The sequence below is a fragment of the Nanorana parkeri genome, unplaced genomic scaffold, assembly GCF_000935625.1.
Source record: "Nanorana parkeri isolate BGI_ZX_2015 unplaced genomic scaffold, ASM93562v1 scaffold220, whole genome shotgun sequence".
Lineage (NCBI taxonomy): Eukaryota > Metazoa > Chordata > Amphibia > Anura > Dicroglossidae > Nanorana > Nanorana parkeri.
In genome coordinates, this window is record NW_017306488.1 from 376086 (window position 1) to 400425 (window position 24340).

Sequence of the window (24340 nt, forward strand, 5' to 3'; positions counted from 1 at the left end):
TTTATATTTCTCTATTTCCAGGAACAACCTGCTCATAAGTGCATTTGTCTTTAATGTTTTTGTCACGTTACTAAAATGTTTAGTGTAAGGCACCCTTTAGATCCAGTTCAGAACGGTTAGTTCATAAAAGTGTTCTGGATCCATGTTATCTTAACACAAAAGTGATTCTTTTGTGGATTATGTGGACAGCATGGACATAAGAGCAATATCTTAGTGAAGTGTCTCCAAATTCTGGTCCTCAGTGACCACAACACAGGTCATGTTTTTCAGACTTAGAGTTGCTCTAGCAGGCGTATTAATTAATGACCGTTAAAAAGAACCATACTGTTTATTAGATCAGTGAATCTGTATAGACAAGTGAAAAACAAGACCTGTCAGTTTGGGTATCGTTAGCTAATATATTTTGTAGTTAAATGCATGGAAAAATGTTGAGAATTTCTGAAAAAAATGTTATCTTTCATTACAAAAAATTGCATGTATGCTGTTATTTGAATGTATTGTTGAAATAATATAATACTACAGCGTTAAATAAGGGCATCAAAGGTAACTACATATGAATTTTGTCACTCATATTCTAATTCTGAAACAAAAAAAGACACCCAAATGATCCTACTCAGACTAACATAGGAACATGGACAACTTTTACCCTAATGAAAAGAAAAAAAAATTAAACATACCACATGTTCTCAAACACTCAGAAGGACAATGGTCTTAAAGGCAAATTCTTGTAGTTGTTTCCACATTTTATGGGAGGTTCATTTTTTAAGCTCTGCTATTATAACTAAATGGAATTTCAAATAACAGCCATAATATAGAATATTGAAGCCACAATCTTATCCAACAAGAGACATTTTTTTAGAAACCTAGGTCTTTCATAAATTTGCAGAAAACTATCAACCAAACATTGTATATCAAATAAATATCTAGTTAAGCTAAACATCTGTTTGATTGCCTTCAGGAAACACCTTACATTACACACAACCTGGTCTTGGTTACTTTTTAACCTTGTACCCAGCTTTGATTTGGCTGTGCTGTCGCAGCCATGTTAAACCCACCTTGGGGTGGTAGAGCAGAGTCAAAATTAAAGTCCATCTCATCATTGTCCATGAAGTCGTTGAGAATAATGGATTCCACATCACACTCTAAAGTACCACTAAACATATCCAGGTCTAAATCTGGAGGAAATCGGTCTTGGTTGCACACTTGGGGATGATGATGGTGGTGATGGTGGTGGTGATATGCACCCTGGTATGGCCCTTCCAGCAAGCTTCCATGCCCACTTTGACTACTGAAATAAGAATGATGTGGAATTGATGACAAACTGCATGATTCTGAATTTACCAGTCCATTTAAGCTAGCTAAGGCACTGTTATTAACAGAGCAATGATGGTTTAGCGTGGATGGATGGTACAAATTGTGGCTCTTTATTAAACTGGTAGAGTAGGGTAAAGACCCTGAGTCACAGTTGTTTAGCATGCCTGTGTTCTGCCTGTGATTGCGCTGTGGTCCCATTGCAGAAGCTAAACCTGGATCAGTCTGCACAATGGCTTCTTTATGTCCATAGGACATTGATGTGAGAAGATCTTGGAGGGAAGAATTCCTGTAGGTACTTCCAGGAGAGAAAGTAGCTTGTTTGTTTTCTTGGATTGTCTGCATTGGCAATCTTCTCATCATGCCCATCGTTGGCGGACTGTAAATGGTGCCACAAAATGCATTTGATGTGTTGCTCAATGGTGGGCATTTGGAGGTGAAGGAGAACCCAGGGCTCCGTTGGCGTAGGGAAGTAGTAGAGTTTACACTGTAACCATCCTGCAACTCATCTAATAAATGGTCTGAAAGTCCCTCGCCCAGACCAATAGAACTACTCATTTCTGCAAGCCTTGGCATTTCAACTGAACAATGAGCGCTGGGTGACAGAGCACTAGATGGGCTTGGGTACATAAGAGGTGAGGAAGGTGTCACCTCATCATCCTCCAGTTCATCGGGCTCATCATTACCCAAGATGGGTGAAAGTCTTCCACTTATGTTTCCTGCTACGGGATTCGCTCGATTATGAAACTCTGCCCATACCTCAAAATCATCACTTGTATGAGAAGGGCTTTCAGACCACTTTGCTTGTTGGGAAGCAGGGCTGCCTTCTGTCTGCTCTGGTGCAGTTTGTGCTTGCTGTTTCTTCTTCCCAGCTTTGCCCTTTATTCTTAGAAACTTGCCACTTGCACTGTCCATTGATGCTGCTCTTCTGCGTGGGGTTTTTCCAGTCTTCCCACCTTCTGGGTTTAGCATCCACCAAGAACTTTTTCCAGTTCCCTCATTCTGAACACGAATGAAACGTGTATGTAGGGAAAGGTTATGTCTGATGGAATTCTAAAAAGAAAGATAAAAAAATGTATTTAGTGTGATCACAATTAACAAAAATGATAACAAGTAACATGCCCTTGAGGGCATCTGCATATGGCAGGCAAAAAATGATCTAAAGATTTGTACTTCTGACATTTTTAGCCTAGATAACACCTATCCAACTACAAATCTTTGGTGTACATATACAGGCTTGGTTTTGGGGCTTCATTTTGCTCACTTGAACTAAACCAAGACTAATGCCCTTCTTCAATACAGTATTATTAAGTTCTAATTCTAACGTGTATGTGTGGGCAAAATAAAAAATTAACATATTCAGTACATCCCTTCAATACATGGCCCGTGTTCTGTGTCAAAGTCAGCAAAATACCATGAATTTGTTGAGCTCCTAACTTCCTGTGAACTCTGCCTGTGCTGTACTGAAATCACAACCAATGTTATCAGTTTTGCCTAAGTCACCTCTGGGAACTACAGAACACTCCTCCCTATGTTATGGCGATGAGGTGTCCTGTAGACCAAATCAAAAGCGAGCATTCTAAGGTGACACGCTGCTCCTTACAGTGACAGATCGCTTTCACTGTAGGACAGAAAGTGTTTTACTGGCAAGATCACTTGGTGAAAAGGACAGGTAGGATGCAATGAATTAAATGACAGTTCTTAGTTTAAATAAACTTTAGATGCAAAGCAAGTTATCCATAATCCCCAATCCATTATCCATAGCAACCAAACACGGAACGCAGTGTTTGCTAAGGGTAACAACAATTAGCACAAAGGCATTATTGAATAAGGCCACTGTAATTGCCCCTTATGATTGAAATTCTAAATAGTGGTAGGATCATTTCCATCAGGAATAACCCACAGGAAGGTCATGTTCAGAACCTTTCCTATAACAAATGCAAATATTACACATGACATTTTTCTATCCATTAATCAGAATATGTCCACATTTTTCCTTTTTCTCTCTCTTCTTTGACTTTGGTGCATACTGGAGGTTACTAGTACACGGCAATGAACCCAGATTCAGTTTAAATTTTTCTCTGCATGCCTAACCCCACGTAATTTCATAATGTGCTAATTCCATCATGTGTTAATAAATTGGAGTATTTTTACTGTATTATTAAGATTTAGTTTGGAGAAAGGAGCAACAGGTGAATAAGAAGTGCAATTCTGCATAGTTAAACTCCAGACAAGCAGCTGATTACATATAAAGGAATTGTTTTTGCAAAAGATTTGTAGTTCTGTGCATTAACTTTTCCAAATAGCACAACCAGGTCCGCTAACTCCAAGCAGCAAGAGTACAGCAGAACATTGATCAGCCATCACTCCCACATTATCAGAAGCACTGTCAGCACGTGTGCCCTACAGAAGATCCTGAGTGGCTCTTAGTGCTGCCATTCCATCTCCTAGTTATTGCTGTAGTAGAATTACAGAGGTATCAAGAAAAAATCAGGTACTTGCACTAGTTGCATTTAAAATAGATATAAAGATTGTTTCAATGAATATGAACACCGTTCTAGTGCTTTCATAGCTGCCTGGAGTTCAGCTTTAATCCAATTTCCATATTTGAATGCATGCAGTCAGAAAAACAACATTCTTTGGTTACTGGCTGAAAGGTGGTGTTTCACCCTGCTGATTGTGCCGCGATTAAGACAATCTGCCCTGAGATATAAGGAGGCCTAATCATTTACATATAACTGGAGGTCTGAGCAGCTTTTTTTTCAAGCATTTCCAGATGCTTGCAAGTAGCTGCAAATAATATGCACCCAGGTGCACAAAAGGGTACTTTGACTTAAGTAAAAGTAACAGTGTTGGCTGATATGATAATGGGATCTCCAATGCTGCTTCTCTCCAATGATACATTCATGGTATTATATGCCATTGAGCATTTTAAAAGAAAAGAGGCAAACAGTTTCTATTGTCTTTTTTAAGTATGCAGAACTTGACAAATGAATAAAAAGTTATGTTGCAGATATTTCATTTAAAAATGACTGCTCTTCTTTTCCTACTACCAACACCTGTCTGATGGATATATACGGAACAGAGGGTTCTGTATTAGCATCCCTTGTCAGCGATAAATGACCTCTGGTAATTGCCATATATAATTTGCTTACACGTATGCTAGACAACATCATTTCATATGAACTTATTAAGGGGATTTTATCAATACTGGAACAGACAGAATCTGGAGCAGTTGCCCATAGTAACCAATCAGCTTCTATCTTTCATTTTCAAAGTTTAACTGAACAAACTGAAGAGAGAAGCTGATTGGTTACTGTGGGCAACTGCTCCAGATGCTGTCTGCTCCAGTTTTGATAAATTCCCCCCATTGTGTTTAAAGGGTCAGCCAGCCCAAAACTGGGTGTCTGGTTGTAAGGCCACCTGGCGAAGTCTCATTTATTTCTCTAAAGCTCGCTATGTGCGTAACAATCTGATTGAATAATCTTTGTACAATCTCTTTAGGATTTACCAAACTGTGATATGAGGGCCTACCTAAACATCCATTCTATTTGCATCCAATCAGGCAGGCCTTGCACTACATAGCTGTAGATATGTACAAAGTTGATTGTGCAATCAAATTAAAAAATGTGTGGTGGGCTTTAGATTCCACTACCACAGTTCACACCCACTTTTGAGTCTCACAGCTGCTCTTAAACAGAACTTCTCTTATGCTTCCCACTGCACTCTTTATTAGTAAAATCAATTAACACGCCAACAGTTCGAGAGGGACATCCTTTACATTTGCTGCAGGAATTGGAATGAACTGCAGATTTGAGTGCAGAGATCTCAAGTTGCCCCATATTGCCTCATAAAGGTTCCTACTAGCCAATGAGGCAGCACATCATACTGATGGGCCAAAGGGATGGTGGAGGAGGCGAGCAGGCAAGCATCATGTCTTTTCATATCTTTCCTTGATTCAAACAGCTCAAGATTCAGCTGTAGTAGCAGAACCACAGGCTGGTGCATGCATTTACAGTCTATGTGCATGCACTCTGTATCTGAATGCAGCCTTATTTTCGGAGTCTCTTTAACTCTGTAGCATTTACAAAAAGTGAAATGTAAGTTTTGAGGTTGCCTGTCCCTTTTCTTGTGATCCATTTTGGGATACAAAAAAAAAACACAAATTGATGCAGCGCTGTAATCCTTGGGAGGAAGGCGGGGGAGCGCAAAACAAAGGAGGTAATCAGGTGTTTTAGTTCAAAGAGCATGTTGATAGGAGGAGACAGACAGCAGAATGATAGAGACATAAGTTCCTCAGTGTGCTGCTTCTGAGTTCACTGTCCAGTCTCAGGGTGGGGAGGGGACCTGTATGTGTAAGTTAGGCCCCATTCACACTTGACGATTCGCAAATCGTGCGTTTGTCGCGCGATTTGCATTTTGCGCGATATCGCGCAAATGCTTGCATCAAAAACTATTGAATCGCTCCAAAAAGGGTCCTGATGTAGCGATACACGACCCGCCACAGCAGGACCCTTTGCCCCATTGCAAAGCATTGAAGAGCGATATCGCGCTGGAAATTGCCGCGATATTGCGGGAATTACCGCGCGATAAATCGCTCAATGTGAACGGGGCCTTAAACTGCAGCAGAGAAAGTCCCCTTCCCTGCCAGGCAGGCCTGTGCTGAAGGCGGAACTGTAAATCTCTGAACTGGATACAAATTATTTTTGGCAGGTATGTGTTTCAGCTATGTATTTAGCTGTTTGCTTGGACTTCAGCTTTAAAGCTAGTGCTATACGGTTATTGAAACGCTTTCCTATAGAGATAATTGATTTCAGTATTCTGCAAGTGAACTAACTGCCGACAAGTGGTTAAATCTCTCAGCAGCAGAGATGAAATCGCCCGTGTAGCCCTAGCCTAAACCTGCAGTCTGGTAAATCTTCAAAAACTCACTAAATTAACAGCTCAGGTTTAGCCAACATCTGCCGACACATAAATAGGGAACGCTGACATATACAGGCTCTTTCTATGTATGCAGCTTGCATATAACTTTGTGCCAAGTGTAGCCCTTTGATGCAAAAAAAAAATTAAAGCGTTTGACCACCCAGAACTGATTTATTTATTTATTAGGGTAGACATTTATGGGTTGAATCAATCACGGCCTTTTTTTCCAACTCTACTCACCGGCTGCAGCCATTAAGAAAGGGGTCTCACTCTTCCTGTTGGATATTAAATATATTTTTATTATAAAGAAATTCACACTGCAAGAAGAAAGAGACCAGTGTGTCACTGCTGGAGTGCTTGATGTGGGTGGATGCATCAGTTTGCACCCACAAGTGAATTGCCAATCACTTTTAGCTGGAGTTGATATAATCTAGGTAGCAAGCTCATTTGAATCAATTCTATTCAATAAAATCTTAAAATTCATATAATATGTATTATAATTATGCAGACATACATTTTTTAAATTTAGCTTTACAGTCTGTGCCTGACATTCTAGCTGGTGTGTCAGAGTTCACCCAAAATTTGACAGATTCTACCAGTTAACTGCACAACCTCACATACTGCACATTAAGAAGACAGCAGACAGCGAATGAGGTCAGCTATTTGACAGGCCAGCAGCTGTCAGACCTTAGGTGACCCCTGACCCCCTGATTGCCATAAAAGCAGCAGCTTCCATATTTCTATCTAAAGTAATATTAAACCCTCAGTGAAAATTTCTGTTTTGCATGTAGCTCCATGTAACTAGCTGTAATAACCGCTCACAATGATAAGGACCCCATCTACGCTGCACATGCGCCCTAAACATAGCACCCAAGCTGTCATGTAATTATAAGAACTCCAACCACAATGTGCATGTATGCAATGATCATGGCACCTGAGAACACACATAATGATAAAGTACCAGCCACATCAGAGTGGCTATGATCACAGACAGGGGCAGAGCCAGCTGTCACTTAGGCAGCCGGGGTGGATTCAAACAACATTGTCAGGATCCTTTCCGGCTGCGGTGTGACTCTGCTCTGTCAGCATACAGCAGTCAGTAGCCCGCTATCTGCTGACTTTGGGTCACAGGAGTACATTGGTAAAAAGGTTTAGCTTTACTTCTCTTTTAAGCTTCACTTTAACAATGATGTAATTCACAGTTCCAGTTGGAAATGTAGGTGGAGGTCTGGTGGAGGGAGCTGTTAAAGACAACAGTGGCTACAATATTAACAACAGCTGCATTTTAGGTTTTATTTAGCATACTTCAAAGATTTTGCTTGCATTGATGTGTACTGCTTCTGAATGTTGGGAAGCCCTTGTGTGTAAATACAGGGTAAGGAGACAACTAGCGTCCACTGGCTAACAGCAGCAGGGCCGCCATTAGAAATCTTGGGGCCCCGTACACCGTACCTGAAAGTACACCCCCAGGCTATGTAGTGCACAGATGAGATGCTGCATCAGACCCTAATGTGCAGGAGGAATAGAGCAGAGGTTTGAAACCTTAGTGAGACCAAGGCCCAGTAGTTTTCTGCCAAAACCTTCCTTAAAGTGGAAGTAAAGTGGTTATTATAAAAATAGAGCACTGTAGGTGATTGCCATAATGAGCCAGTATGCACAGCGCATTACAGATGATGTACTTGCAGACAATGCCCTTCTACATTACTGTCTGCTCTCCCCTCCGTCGCTGGCACTTGCGTCTTCTCCCGGTCTTCTTCCAGGTTCTTTGATTGGCTGGCTGGCATGATGTAACTCCTGTGCATGGGAGGTACTTCATTCCAAGATGTTGGGTCTGTGCACTGAAAAAACAAAATTGCTAACAAGCAGGTAGGAACTTATAGAACTTAGAGACACAATCTTTGCTATCAAAACTTGGCCATTAGAAAAAAAAAATGTAAACACATTTTACTTCCACTTTAAGGCAGCCCATTGAAAATACAAGAAAAGTATGGAAATACATGTTCTGCATTCCCATACTTTTATTTCTAAAATAAACGCATGGAAATGTTAATATGTATTCCCATACATTTATTATTATTTATTATATGAGCATACACTTTTTTTTCGTCTGCCTATTGCTTACCATGTATGCCTGTTGATCTACCTTGCAGTTATGCTATCATTACGAGGTAGATTGATAGACATATACACTGAGTGGCCAGATTATTATGACCACCCCATCAGTACTTCGTTGGGCCACGAGATGACTCCACAAGATGACTTTGTTGGGCTGCCTCGTGACTCCACGAGATGTTGAAAGATGATGCGAGGAATTGGACACTGCACTGTTGCCCTTCTGTTGTCTTGTACCAGTCTTGCCACTCTCCGTTCTGCCCTAACATTGACTAGTCGCTGACCACAATTCCCACGTTCAGACCCAGATTTTCGGCTGACAGTCCAGTCTTTAAACAGTTTAACAATGAGCCCCTCTTGAACATTTAACAAATTCTGCTGTTTTTCTGATACTCGCTCCATGGCTCCGAGCGCCAACAATTATCCCACGTTCAAAGGCTGTTAAATCGCGTTGTTTACCCATATCTTCAGAAAGAAATCACTTCTACTGTCGTGGTAAACAACCTGCTTCCCTATTTATAATGGTCTGGCCCTCTAGCAACTTCAGCGTGAAATTATAGCTAATTATAGCTAATTTGCCTACAAACGTCAGGTGGTCATAATAAACTGGCCACTCAGTGTATAGCAGGCACTAAGCAGGTGGCACATCTGTTATTTGCATGCAGTGCTACGCGTGTCCTTCAGCACAGGCCTCCTCCACTCACTTATGCTGTCGCTGACTTTCCCGGTCTCTGCACCGCTTCTGGTTTTTTGTGTCTCCCAATACCCAGCTAAAGACCCTCAGCACCTAGGTTCACCTCTGCCCCCCCATTTCCAACACTGTTACCCCTGCAATCTTCTTTTTATAAATGCTCACCTCTGCATCCCTGTTCCTACACTGCTCACCTCTTCCTACTCTGCTCACCTCTGCATCCCTCTTCTTACTTTGCTCACCTCTGCTCCCCCTGCATCCCTCTTCTTACTTTGCTCACCTCTGCACCCCCTGCATCCATCTTCTTTCTTTGCTCACCTCTGCACTCCCTGCATCCATCTTCTTACTTTGCTCAACCCTGCACACCCTGAACCTCTCTTCCTAAACTGCTCACCTCTGCACCCCTCTACCTACACTGCTCACCTCTGCACCCCTCTTCCTATTCTGCTCAACCCTGCATCCCTACATTGCTCACACTTTGCAGTACTTGTTGCAGGGGGTGCAGAGGTGAGCAGTGTAGTAAGAGGGATGCAGAGTGTGAAAAAGTTAACAGTGTTGAAAGAGGGTAGCAGGCTGCCACCCTCTTTATACACTATTAACTTCTGCATACTTTATCTTACCCTATGTACCCCCCCCCCCTCCTTATTCTAAGCTGTTTACCCCTTGCAGCTGTTCTCAGGGCAGGACTCCAGCTCCTGCCGGAGACACCAACGACTGAGCGGTGCAGAGGTGGAGCCTGATCACGGGATGGGCGCACCCACTCGCCATGGCAATTAGTTCATGGACAGGCCCCTTTCCTTCTTCAATGCACAGGGCCCGTACACCTTAGAGAAGGAGGGGGGGGAGCCTGTCCATCAATTGGTTACTATGGCAAGTTGTCAGGACCATCTTTCTTCCCTACAGGCAGCCCATGCTGGCTCAGGCCCCCCTGCTGACTTGATGGGGCCCGGGCCCGGTACAGGAGTGCTGCCTGTACTCCCCTGATGGCAGCCCTGATCAGCAGTATTACAGATTAGGATCCCCCACTGGGTGTTGACTGTAAATGGCAAGGCTGTTCTTGGAGCTAACAGCTCTGGCTGCTCTAGTGCAATTGTAATACATTCATATCATTCATATGGAGAATGTGTTATGGTTAACAATGTTAGTATTGCAGGCGAAACATGAAATTCAGCTTTCAGCAAAGCCATGGGTGTCATAGTTCTACTAGGGGTGGGAGGTAGAGATGCACTTTTTAAATTAGATACTGTTGTGTAAACTATGATACTACAGAGCCCTAGAACCTTGCAAATCCTTTTGTCACTTACACCTGCATTACCTTTTCTGTAAGTTGACATGTAGTTGTGCAGTGATTAACTCTCTGAATGAATCAAATAGATAAGAGAAAAAGATAAGCGGGAGAAAGGAGACACATAATAGAAAGAGCTCCTGAATGGCTACACACTACATATATTTCAAGGTGAGAAAGCTTTCTGCTCAGAATTCAGATTTTTGAAGGAGCATAAGCCTAGGTGTGATCAATTGGTGAGAGGAGGGCCAAAATAACACAATTGTTTTCTTTTGTTTGGGTACAAAATGTTAAAGCCACATGTTATTATAGACATTTTTCGTTACTGTCACCACAAGTTGCATGGCAAAGCTATTACTGGTAATGGTATGATGTGAATTACTTATACAGCTATTTACCACATGCTCCATAATGCATAGTCATAACATCAGACAAACGTATTAAGATTTAAATCTAAGGGTTGACAATAGTAAAAATCTGGGCATATCCACTTAGTACATCATTCAGAAACTAGTAGATGAATGCACAATGTCCCATTTGCCGTGCAAAGAAACCAGTGATGATATGGGGAACTAGAGTCCACATTGCCATGGCACATAACATGGTGTTACAAAGAAGAGAATATGTAGCATTTGTTAGGTATTAGTAACCTCTGTAGTGAGAGGACTGTATAGCAGGTTAAATGTATGCTAGGAAGACTAACTTCCTATTTCTAAAGGAAGGCCACTTGCAGAATTCTTGGAGACATTGAGCATGGTCATGCTTCAGTTGTGAGTTAGATATATGACAAATCGTCTAAACTGTTTGCCTAAAATAGAAGCTCATAAAGTTGTGTAACTATGCATGCTAGCAGGGAAGATTTCCTACAATACCGGGAGGCTAACTGAAATAAATATATTTTAGCCACATTCCCACCAAGCCTAGGTGTACTTTGAACAAAAAGACACTGATAGGCTGATAACAAAATCACTATCTTGACAAGATGGGAAATCAACCAACCTAACAAAAGATGTGTTGGGCCCCAGATGAGGAATAGACAGGGTCTAGAGAGAGTACATTAAGGTGATCCCAAGTACTTGAATACATGTCTTGAACAAAACAAATGGAAGAGGTGAAAGACATTAGGAATTTTTAGAACTGAGCACAAAGTTAGCTGAAGACCCAGGAATCATTAAGGTAATAAAAATCAGTAGAATGCGTAGTTTATCCTACGAACAGGTTTACCAGGGTGCAGGAAGCTTATACTGTCAGATCCATCCCTTGACCTTATCTTCTGTCCCCCCAGCTTTGATTGGAGACCTTCCAAAGGGCCTACACAAGCAACAATTTTATCAAAGCTGGTATTTGCTAACGCCCTCCCCTACTTCCCACATGGTAAATGTCCCAGTCTCCTGGAAGAGGCAAAGGGCACTATGATGTACATTATGGTACTTTAGAATAGCTCCTGCCTGCACCAAAGGTATAGAAAGCAAAGTAAAAGGTATTACAGCTGTCTTCTCTCGGGTAACGCAGTTACTTTACTGAAAATGCTAGTTGCTTGTCTCTCCGAATACAACATTTTGAAACACTAACCTAGCACAAGCATGTAGATCAGGAATGTCCGAGAGAAGTCAGACATCCTGATCTTCATATTTGTTGAACGTTGCATCAGCATTACAGCTAGAGACAAGCATTTTAGTAGGATAGGTCAGAAAAGGCAGCATCCATGCTTCTTCACTACAGGTGTTCTTTAATAAAGGTAAGCCTGATGTAAATCAGCAGCACCATCGGCTATCTGACTCCTGGAGTTTGTTCAGCCTTGATTTAAAACACAGCAAGCAAGTAACCCCCTTACCTCTCAAAATAAAGCTGTTATCTTAGATGTTTAAATTCTATATAACATTAGCTTTTTTTTTTTTTTTTATTCTACAGTAAAAATGGATTCATACATGGTAAACATATGTAGAACCAACATAAAATAATTTCAATCCAGTATTTCTTTTATGTCATAAACTTTGATTTCTTCCATTCTCTTTTGTTGAACCTGTTACATTCATATCAGTGAATTCCCATCCCCCCCATTTCAACATGCTCCGTCTTTCCTGTCTTGCTCTGTGGTGATGGTTAGATATTCTGAGGTAGACTGCTTTCACATACATAGCATAGACTTACAAAGCTGCCGTACGCAAGGACAAGGTTCATATCTCAAAGAATTTATATTTCACCAAGGTGCTGATCAAGAAGAGGCTACTACTTTATTCCCCTTAAAACAATATTTTTACTTAATTCATCTGCCACACTCCTGGTTTTATCCCTCTGCCCCATGGCAGTATGGTATCTATGGTCTACATTTTACTGTTCAGGATCATTTGATCGATTCACTCTCACATTCAAAGAACACAAATACCAGAGACTTTAAAAAAAAAAAAATCCAGCTGAAAATAAAGTTTGGTAAATAATTAAGGGTTATGTGCCCATGATTTTTTCCCAAAAAGTTTTTGAATAAAAGGATAAAATTAGTTCCCTGCAGCTTTCAGATTTGCAGTCAACAACAAGCGGTAGTAACTATATAGGGATCAAACTTTAAATGTATTTTGTTATATAATCTGTAGAATGATAAAACTCTGTATCTGCTTTGTATATGAATGTCCAGCTGTGTATGGTGTTAAAGGTTTCCTTGCAAAGCACTATTTGAGAGTGATCTATGCAGCAATTTGTGACAAAATCAGCAGGCCCCAGTTGCAAGGTGCATTACTCTTCAGTTACTAAACACATTGCTTAATGCCCACTAGGTGGTGGTATTAGCATCTGGTCTTGTCACACTGCAATTACCATATTCCTCCTAGTCTTGCCTCTGTCTGTTCTTTTGATGTACTTCATATCTTCTTCCAGTTACCCCTCTCCAGAGTGTTCTCACTGTACTGATTCTTCTACAATATTCTTTGTGACATTTACATTTCATGAGCTTAAAGCATCTTCCAACTCCAAAGCCAACTTCAATACTGTCATAGACAATACCACCAAATAGCTTTTCTTCTGCTTTCTCACAATGAATTACTGAAGTATGGTTGTAGTTTGCTGTTTTGGTTTCTAATTTGTACATCTATATTGGAATAACCCCAAAAAAGTGGACTGGATTTTGCTGCATTTTTATTTACAATGACATTGCCTAGCTTTATGAATGGATCAATACAGCATGATCATTTTGGTGCCAGATTTAGGGTTGAGTTTGTGTAAGGGTTAGGTTTAGAGGCTAGGTAAAAGGTTAGTATATAGTAGGTTTAGGGTAGGATTAATTATGGGTTTTCTTCAGAAGGTTATGTTGAGGTTAAAGGATAAAGAAATCTATCCACGGCAGTGCAACAAATTACTGAGCTTAGGACAGATTAATGTATGTGTCAGTAAGGTATATATAAATCTATCGCAACTCTGACAGAACTGTAGCCAGCAGTTTTGTGGCACAGCAGAGATTTACAGAAAAGCTATTTGAAGAAGTTGGGAGAATAAAAAAACCTATCAAATATCAGTTCCAGAGGAATTAAGGGCAAATTTTGTTGCAGAATTGTCTCAAGGATGCAACGCAATAATTACATGTGCAACACACAATCAACCAAAATGGAAAAGGTCTTATATACCTCCACTTTCCTTGTCACTGACATGGGGTATTTTTTACCTAAATTTGTCACAACAATAGCAGTAAAAGTGTCACAAATAAAAGAAATACTTGAATTTGTCATGAGCGATGGTACTATCAATAAAAATGTTGCAGGGTTTTCATGAATTTGGCACAAGGCTTCCGACTACAGACTCTCCTGGCCGATCCCAAAGTCTTCTGGACATGCATGGCCAAATCCCATTCTTTCTTATGGGCATGCCATTCATTGTTGGGTTGCATAATAGATGGTCTCTGTGTAAAAATTAATAGGATTCTGTGCATGCAGACTTCAGGATGGGCCAGGAGAGGTCCCATGGCCACACAATTCTCCACAACTGGCTGCGTGGAATCACATGGGGTGGCAGATGGGCTGGGCTTAGCTAAACTTATAAAGGGGGCTATTTTAACTAGCAGATTGTGATGTGTTTCAACAGTGTAGTGGAGTAAATACATTTTTTATTGCTATTGGTACTGAAAAACGGATAGCTGCTCCTTACACTGTATTTTTTACAGTACAGACTGCAGACAGGCTGAATATTTAAAAAAAAAAAAAAGGTAAAATTAAACAGGAAATGTATTTACAGCTTAGCTTCCTGTTTGGATATATTAGAAGAACTTATATGTTGTAAAATGACAGCTGTTCTTTACCATTAGGGGTTAGAGACATGGGCTACGATGAGGTCACAACTGAATATATACTTATTTTGCTGTGATCATTACATTTTGTAGGTGATAAATTAGTTGGTGTCAAAAGTGCCTGTGCCCAGAAATGTAATGTCCAATCTAAACTACCAAAAATAATGTAGTGTTTCACAAAAGTGCCTTTTTTGGACCTTTTGATAAGAACTGTAGTTTAAAGGCTTCATATGACACCAGTTAGCACATATGATATGTATTGTCTTCCTCAAGAGATTATTAATACTCTGTGTTTGGTTCAATAAACACATTTACATTAACCAACATGAATGAAAGCAATAATTAAAACAAATTTCTTCTGTATTGATATATAAACTAGTCTTGAAAAAATATTTCTCATGAGGTTCACTAAAATAGGCAATTATAGGCTGGAGTTCAGCAACACATAGATGGGAATAATGAGAATGGGGACTGACCTTCTAACCGTGGCAGTAAGTAATAACGAAGCATGAGTCATGTTTCACTCTTGAACCTCTACATCTGGGGGGGGGGGCTTATTGTAGATACAAACTAAAGAAAGATTTTAACACAGCCGGGTGCTGCATTGCCCAGAAGTACTGCAGGTTCTGTAGTTTAATACATTCGGGCTCATTAATGGTCCATTCAAAGTAAATGTGCCTGAATGCAAGATCTTTAGGTCAAGGATACATTCTTACTACACCCCAGATTAGAGAGTTAGTGTGCCAAAAATGACCAGTTAAAGTACACCTATCATGACTTGAACTTGAATTATGTCAGGATGCCAATGCTAACCTTTCCTTGTAAGAATGTTAGTTTCCCGTCACATGAATTCTCTGGCTTGGAACAACTATAAAGATAAGGAGTTCTGACATATATTAGGTGCATGCTTGTTGTGGGTCTGTGACTCTTAAAGCCCAATACCAGCTTGGGAAAAAACAAAAGTAGTCCCTAGCAGCTCTTAAAAATAAAACAGCTCCAGCTGCAATATTCCCCTACTCTCCGCACTGTACTCTGCAGACTCACATGCTCAGGGATCCAGCAACGGTCCTCTTGCAAGCTGACACCCAACCTCAATCAACTCAATTCCTGTGAGCCCAGCAGGGCATCAAAGGCCTGCCCACTGCCCTGAACTCACAGGGTAATGCGCTAGAGAGCAGCACCATGTCATTACGTGATTCCACTCTGCACTGCATTCAGGATCTGCCCACTGCCAAAGGATGAAAAGGACCTGTGATGTCACCGGACCGAAGATACCGGGAAAAGGTATCTATAATAACATTGTAAAGAAAAATATGATTTTTGTTTTAAAAGGGTTAGGAGTGAACTGGAATTGGGCTTTAAGCATTGAAGCCAGACAAACTTGGGCAGCTAGCAGAAGGAGGCCAGCAATAGCAGCCCCTGTACCTTTCACTTTTCTCCTAACAGGTGTACTTTAAACGATGGACACTGGCAAAAATGCATTGGGATCTGGTTCCAAAAGAGAGACCATCCCTTCAAAATGAGGGACACTTTGGAGCTCAGGTGGTAGGGTTTTAAATATAACCTCTGTATATTTACTTTTAATCTATCAACTGTGACAGCAATGCGGTGGGTGGCATGATGCTCTTTATTCAGTATTCTTCAAGACAAAAGCTTCAATTCATTAAACTCTAAAGATTAATCACCATAGCAATGGGTATTTTCAACAATGACAACCAATACGAGCTGCAAATTATGGCTACATGGTTGGAAAATAACGATCGTTATGGCAAATAAAGCAGTATAGCTTAGTCAATTAAACCCAACAACATCAAATTAAATTTGACATTTTTAACCAATAGAAAAGCAAAGGTCAAAATCTCTGAATGCCTCCCTATTTACCAGATTATTTCAATAGGAAGTTCAGCATCTAAGGGTGTGGAGTCCACTTTATTTATCCTAACACAGGCCTAGATGAATCCCAAGAGCCATGCAGCAAAAGCAACTAAAATATTTCAGATATTGCTGATCCTTGATGAAAGTGCACGCTTCCTAACACCTTAAAATTGTTGGCTCATGGACTCCATCTTCCTTTCTAGGAAAGGGCATTTTTCAAATGTAGATTGGAGTGCATGACATTTAATCAGCAGTGGGAAATGACATCTGGATAATTATTGGTTGAAGAGACAGCACTTCCCTTTATTTAGCTTCAAGTTTTTCTAACATTTATTTTTATAAGTCAATGTATTTAAATCTATTCTTGGAAATCAGCCGCACGAAAACCGGTATCCATAAAAATTCAGCTTCATTGTAATAATATTTCAGATGTATGACATGTATGGCAAGTACACCACCACAGTATCACTCCTACACCAACGCGTTGGTGTGTGAGAGATACTGTGGTGGTGTACTTGCCATACATGTTTGATTTTGGATTTCTTCTGAAATATTATTACAATAAAGCTGAATTTTTATGGATACCGGTTTTTCTGCGGCTGATTGTACAAGAATCGCTAAAGTAGTAGGAGCACACTGTAGCCTGCACCCGGTGTGTATATTGATTGACAGTCGAAGGTGGAATTCGAGTATTGAGTCTTGGTGTTTCTCTAGATAGTATTTAAATCTATGCTTGATACATCTAAGATGAATGTAAACATAGCACTCTGCACATGCCCTTTCCCGACTATGTCTGATTACTGGGATGTCAGACTTCAGACACATTACAGCTAACACGGGGACACACAAGATTAGCGAGTGTTCAAGCAAGTTTAGTGCAAGTAGAATAATTACTATGCAGTAAATGCAGCCTGATGTATTGATGATGAGGAGCCAACAGCCGTTAATGAACATTTAATGCTGAGTATTTCTACATGGTAAAATGAGAATTCTCTCTTTGCTGCATGTCCTCCTCCCCTCAGCTAAAAGACTTTCTTGCGTGTTTGGCCTGTTTGGGTCACTGAATGTCACAGCCTCACCCCACACTGTCTGTGAATGCACAGGCTGAGCACGCCATTTTCTAGCCTAGTAGTTAGAGCATTAATAAAATGAACAGGGAAGGAGGGAGTGAAGTTCAGAATGTAGAATGTCATTCCAGTAATACAAGTATACAGGAGTAACACTGCAAAAATACATTATAAAACCTCAGACTCATTTTTCACTAAAGACTAGTAACAGTGGCCCAGCAAGGTGCACAAGTGCAATGCAGTCTTCTGAAAAACACATTACAATAACCCATGGCAGCTAAATCAATAATAAATAAATACATTTGTATAGATTATGATACATGCTTTTGACTTAGAAAAGTACCTTGATGGCTCTACACACAACAGCAAATTAAATCTAAGTCTACAAATAAAATATGTAACTACAGACTGTACATGACAACTGTAGAGTTCTTTCTTACTTTCAACGATCACCATAAATGACTGACTAAAGTTGTAAATTAGTATTCACATTAAGGTGAAAAAAATAATTGCTATTATAACTGGGTAAGGTTCAATTTTGGAATGGAACATGCTTCCTAACTGGGCACTGTAGAAATGTCCCAATCTGCACTATAGGTACTTTGGTTAAAAGAAGAAAAAAAACCCTGCCAAGGTGCTTTTGTTTTGGAAATTAGACAGTTCAGGATGTCTTTATATTGAACTTTATTGGTTATTTTGCTGTCATAAAACAGAAGGCGCTTTAAAATAACAGAATGACGCTCTATTTGATGTAAAGTCATTGCGACAATAATAGGACATTATTAAATAAAGACAATTAAATATATATACACTCACCGGCCACTTTATTAGGTACACCTGTTCAATTGCTTGGTAACGCAAATTGCTAATCAGCCAATCACATGGAAGCAACTTAATACATTTAGGCATCTAGATGTGGTGAAGACGACTTGCTTAAGTTCAAACCAAGCATCAGAATGGGGAAAAAAGGGGATTTAGGCGACTTTGAATGTGGCATGGTTTTTGGTGCCAGGAGGGCTGGTCTGAGTATTTAAAAAACTGCTGATCTACTGGGATTTTCACGCACAACCATCTCTCGGGTTTACAGAGAATGGTCCGAAAAAGAGAACATTCGAGGTATGCAGAATACCATCTCTGAACGCATAACACGTCAAACCTTGAAGCAGATGGGCTACAGTAGCATAAGACCTCACCGAGTGCAACTCCTGTCAGCTAAGAACAGGAAACGGAGGCTACAATGTGCGCAGGCTCACTAAAATTGGACAATAGAAGATTGGAAGAACATTGCCTGGTCTCATGAGTCTCAATTTCAGCTGCGACATTCAGATGGTAGGGTCAGAATTTGGCGTAACAACATGAAAGCATGGATGGAAGCTGGTGGTGGTGATGTAATGGTGTGGGGGATATTTTCTTGGCACACTTTGGGCCTGTGATGCTATCATGTCAATATGGACCAAAATCTCTGAGGAATGTTTCCAACACCTTGTTGAATCTATGCCATGAAGAATTAAGGCAGTTCTAAAGTCAAAAGAGGGTCCAGCCCAGTACTTGCAAGGTGTACCTAACAGGGTGGCCGGTGAGTGCACATACACTGGATGGCCCAAAAAAAAGTGACACACTCTGATACTGTATTTCCTTGGACTGCCTTTAGCTTTGATTATGGCATGCATTCGCCCGTGGCATTGTTTCGATAATCTTATGCAATATCACAACATTTATTTACGTCCTGAGTTGAATTAAATCTTTCCCCAAGATCTTGTAGTGATGATGGGAGAGTCGGACCACTGTGTAATGTCTTCTCCAGCACATCCCAAAGATTCTCAATGGGGTTAAGGTCTGGGCACTGAAAAGCTCTGATTTTGTAAAACAAAAAAACAATAGTAAACTTTTCTACCTGTCATTTCTTCAGATGGGTCAGAAGGAGGAACGATGCTCTGTTACATTGGAGGTCAGTAGGAAGACTGACCATGAAGAATGCCCATTTTACAGACAGCAAAAAGATCATTGGTGTCAGTGGTTACCTATCTGAGGGATGACAGGTGAAGCTTCACTTTCCCACACTGATTGTTTTGCTAGTTGATGTGGGCCCCAGAACTGTGTAGACTCTATTAAGAAGCAGATCAGTCTGCCAATGCTCACTGCTCAAGAACCCTTTATCATCCTTTTGGAGGAATTCAGATTAAGGAAAGCTTTTGTAGACTGTTCCAATACGTCTACTACAAGATGTCTCCCCTTGGATCCATCAGAAGTATTTCAGGGTATACATATCACTTTCTTGGAACCGTTTCAGTTGAGCATTCCACAGCCCAATCACACACCATCAACAACTATTCCTATAAAGATAGTAAAATGTCTTTCCTGCAAACAAAACTTAAAGTGACATTAAGGGCAAAAGTCCCCCCCACAGTGCTAATGTAAGGACTTACCTTAAATGATGCCTCTTAATCCGATCATCTTCTTCTTTCCTGTAGTTTTTAGTTGTCCCTCCAGCGCTGATGCGGGTCCTCCTCTGTCCTCCTCTTCTATGATGTCCCACGGAGTCTATGTGGGTGCACGCTGCTCCATATACTTACCTTGTGTATCACCTCGTCTCCCGGCCGAACATCTGAACTGCGCATGCACCCGGCCCAAGATCCTTTGCGGCCGCCCGAGAAATTTTCAAATGTTCGGACGGGAGCGCGTGGCGGAGACACAGGTCAGTATTAACCTTTTGAAAAAGTTTTTTTTTTTCTTAATCGTTTTGCATATATCTACCGCTTGCTAGCAGTAGATATATGCAAAAACAAATGAGGGTTTAATAACGCTTTAAATGTCCTATAAATAGTATAAATAAAATAAACAACTGGCCTAAACTTCAAATTATCTTTGACTATATTTATGCATGTTGATTAAATAGCCTTTAAGTCATCTTTTTTTCCAAACTAAACAAGCCCAAAGAGCAATAACCTGCAATAATGCCTCCAATCAAATTCCAGGTTTCAAAGGTTTTGCTCTAACTTTGAAGGGTGTAACTGTACTTTGCTCTTTTAAAGTAGAGTGCACCATTTCACAGTCAAGATTACAATTCTGTAATGCTTATGTTTTTAGCGAAGTGGTGCTTTACCTATGTAAATATGAATAACATTTATGTTTTCCTATGACCACTGCTGTTGGCTATGCAAGCAAAGCTGTGCTTCTTACAGCTATGCTCAATATCAACTGATATGATGGGCAGCTAACATGAACAATATTAGTGGAGTCTCTCATGCACTAGCTAGCTCAATATTACTCATGCAGTAACACTGTCAGGGAATTTGAAAAAAAGCTTGGTATTACATTTTTCCCTGGAACGATAGCAGTGTAGCATACAATGTCACTCTCTGGGGTTGATTTAGTAAAGGCAAATGGGCTGTTCACTTTGAAGAAAATTTGCACTTTGCAAGGGAATTTTCTCTTAGTTTAGTGAATGTGGTAAAAATCCACTTTGCAAAGAAAACCCAATCAAGTATAAATAAACAAAACAGTATTTTTGCTCGCACAATTTAATGACAGAAGTCAGCAGAGCTTTGCCTTATTTACTAAGCTTCTTCCCATGCAAAGTGCAGATTCCCTTGCAAAATGAACAGCATATTTGCCTTTAGTAAATCCACCCCCCTGTGTCTTATGGCTCATTGAGTGCTTTTTACGCAAATTTTAAAATGAAATGCACTTTACAAAAGACCACTAAAATCAACTGAGACTTTACAAATATTGCATTGAAAGTGGGTTTGTTGCTACAAAATCAAGGGTATGTTAAAGGAGAACTATGACATGAGTGATTTCCACTCACGTCATAGTTCTAAGCCGACCTGTGACAATGAGACTGTCACAGGTCGGCTCAGTAGATCGGGAGGTGAGGGAAAACATACTGGGTTCCCTCACCTCTCGATCCTGTCACGGCTAATACCGCGAGCTGTAGCTCGCGGTATACTGAGCTTAGGGTGACGGGAGGACGCTAGTTTGTGTCCTCCCGTTACCCTAAGGAGAACTATGGGGAAAAACACTGACCCCATAGTTCTCCTTTAACTTCTAATCTATGTGTTCTGATATGCATAAAAAGTAAATTTCTATCACAGTTCATACACTAGCCTTTCAGAAGACGAAAACGTAAAAAAATAACTGATGATGGCTGACAGAAATGGGGGATATCAGTCAAAACTATGTTCCAGTTTGTTGGATAAAACCTCTTAGCTGATGACTGTTTTAGAGAAAACAGTCATCAGCTAAACAGTGTTTAGTGTACAGGACATTGGCAATTGAAAGGATACCAGAGACAAAGCACAAATTACATAGTTACATAGTAAGTCAGGTTGAAAAAAGACACATGTCCATGGAGTTCAACCTATAGAGATATTAACCTCCCTGGTGGTATGATTATTCAGTGAAATAATTTGATATATTTGTGTAATTATAGCAGATTACATTGTATTGTGTGTATTCTGTGTAAATGTCATGTTTTCACTTTTGAAATAAAACTAAACTAAAACTCAAAACCGGCCCCATACAGCACCGCGGGCTCGCAGGGACAGGGTAAGTGACACTTTTTTGTGCAGTGTGGCTCGGGGTTACCGCTCTTGGTACTGAAAATTAACCCCGAGCCAGACTCAGGAATACCGCCAGGGAGGTTAAAGAAAAAAAAGCTTAAACAGAACGCTATGCCCACAATTACCCACAGTTGATCCTGAGGAAGGCAAAAACCCCTATAAAGCATGGTTCAATTTGCTCCAACAGGGGGTAAAAAATCCTTCCCGATCCCATAAGGCAATCGGATATTCCCTGGATCAACAATCTCTAGTGCTTAATATACCTATAAGAACTCAATATCCAGATATAATCAGAAATAATTTATCACCATAAAATTGTATGAGTTGCATAAAGCAATTGCAAAAAATGTTATTACCATTCGTTCACTAATCATGATTCACTGAATGCAAAAATATCAATGTTTCTTCAAAAACCTGTCAAATCTGATAAAAAAAATGTCTGTGTATCTCCAGCTTAAGTCTTATTTTTAAGTACAAAACAGTTGTACATTATGTATAAAAATAGTAAGGAAAAAACGTTTCCTAACACTTGAAATTCCTCTGGAAATCATTTTCTAACATTTGCATTATAATTTAAAGTGTATGGAGATTCCAAAAATTACATATATAATATAGTGCAGCTTACTGGTCCTTAGATGTGGTTCCTGCATTTGGTTTTGTTTTTTTTTCAAACTTTTTTTCCTTTATTGCCCCCTGGTGATTTTGCCAGTTACATACTTCCTGTTCCAGGGTGACAACGCTCACTCAACCTTCTGTATTAGGACAACAGAAACAAGATAGGAGCACAGAACCTTCTCCTATTGCCCATAACAAAGAGAGGCGTGGATCAGTAGTCATCAGAACCATGAACAATGTAACTGATAATAGTCAGCACAGGAAGACAGCACAGGAAGTTATTAGCTCACAAGATTTTTGGCAAGATCAACAAGTCCTTTTTTGAACTTATCAAACAGGTATAAAAAAACACTTCCAATCAGAGGCGTAACTAGTGACCTCAGGGCCCCGGTGCAAGAATCCATGAAGGTAAGAAGAGAAAATATTGAAAGGCTTTTCTAGTTTAAGCTAGGAATAAACTGGTAGATTTTTTTATTAATTTGCTTCCAAAAGATATGGTCAGAACACGCAATAATGCAATCAGAGACTTGATGAATGTCGTTAGAAATTTTGCTTGATTTGGGAATAAATGGAGTATCCCAAAACAAAAACAAATTTGCTAATTTACGGTTAGAATTTCATTGATTTGAGAAACATTTTCCATTCTGCCCCTTCTGCTTTTTTTTTCATCACTACGGTCTAAATCAATAGTCGATTTAAGCCCATTAACTATTAGAAAATCTTAAGAAAAAAAATTATAGCCTGCTTTAGTATCCTATTTGTTCATGCTTCTGTCTTTGTTTTTGGCTGGGCAGGAAAAGGTAATCTGGTGTTCATTTTATAGTACCGTGAACCTACAGGGAAAATAACTACTCTTGTAAAGGGGAGCAATGCGTCTATAGAATGCCTGAGCCCCATCCGCAATCACCTGTTTGATGCAGCTCAAGCAAATGTCAACTAGCAGTCAGGCATATATTCCTGTCACCTGTTGAGAGCACCTACCATATGCACAGGTGCTGATGAATGCAAATTGATGCAAGAGCACAGTATAAGTGTTGTTCATCTGTTAAGTGACAACCATGTCTACACCAGGAACGCTACCGGCAGGTTTTGATGAAATCTGTACAATAAGTTATTACAGCTTTGCTTAACCTCTTGCCGTCCGCCCGTAGTAAAAAAACGGACGGACGGCACTGCTACATCTGCGGGTTGCCGTCTCCAGACGGCAATTTTTTTCTGCTCGCGCGCTCCCCCTAGTGGGCACGCACGGGCAGAAAAGACCTGACCGTTGCACACACCCGTTACCGGGTGTTTCACATACAGGCGATCAGCGGGTCCATAGCCCGCCAATGACGGAATAAATGTCAGTCAAAGTACCGCAGCGCTGAATACTGAAAAATGGCCTGGATGGGAATGGGGTTTAACATCGCGGATGTCAACTGGTTAAGCTGTGCTAGATGCAGCAGGGAAATGCTGATGAATCTCAGGCAAACCACAGAAGTCATTGCACAATGCACACTGACTATTATCTTGCCCACCACTGTTTTAGAAGAAATAAAGTCCAATTATTGCTTACCCCTACAATCAACATTACAGAGGTATTTTCTTAGTATCAAGGGAATTGACTGTTGCCTCTCAAGGATAAATTAA

At 40.3% G+C, this 24340-nt stretch overlaps 1 protein-coding gene across 1 annotated transcript in view; it reads right to left on the bottom strand.

Moving 5' to 3' along the window:
* Positions 1-999: 999 nt before the first annotated feature.
* The window catches only part of LOC108786643 (forkhead box protein O6-like), a 73485-nt gene continuing 50144 nt past the window's right edge, over positions 1000-24340 (bottom strand). Inside the window, exon 2 of the mRNA XM_018555977.1 lies at positions 1000-2364. Coding sequence (XP_018411479.1) covers positions 1000-2364 — 1365 coding nt within the window. The remainder of the gene's footprint in view (positions 2365-24340) is intronic.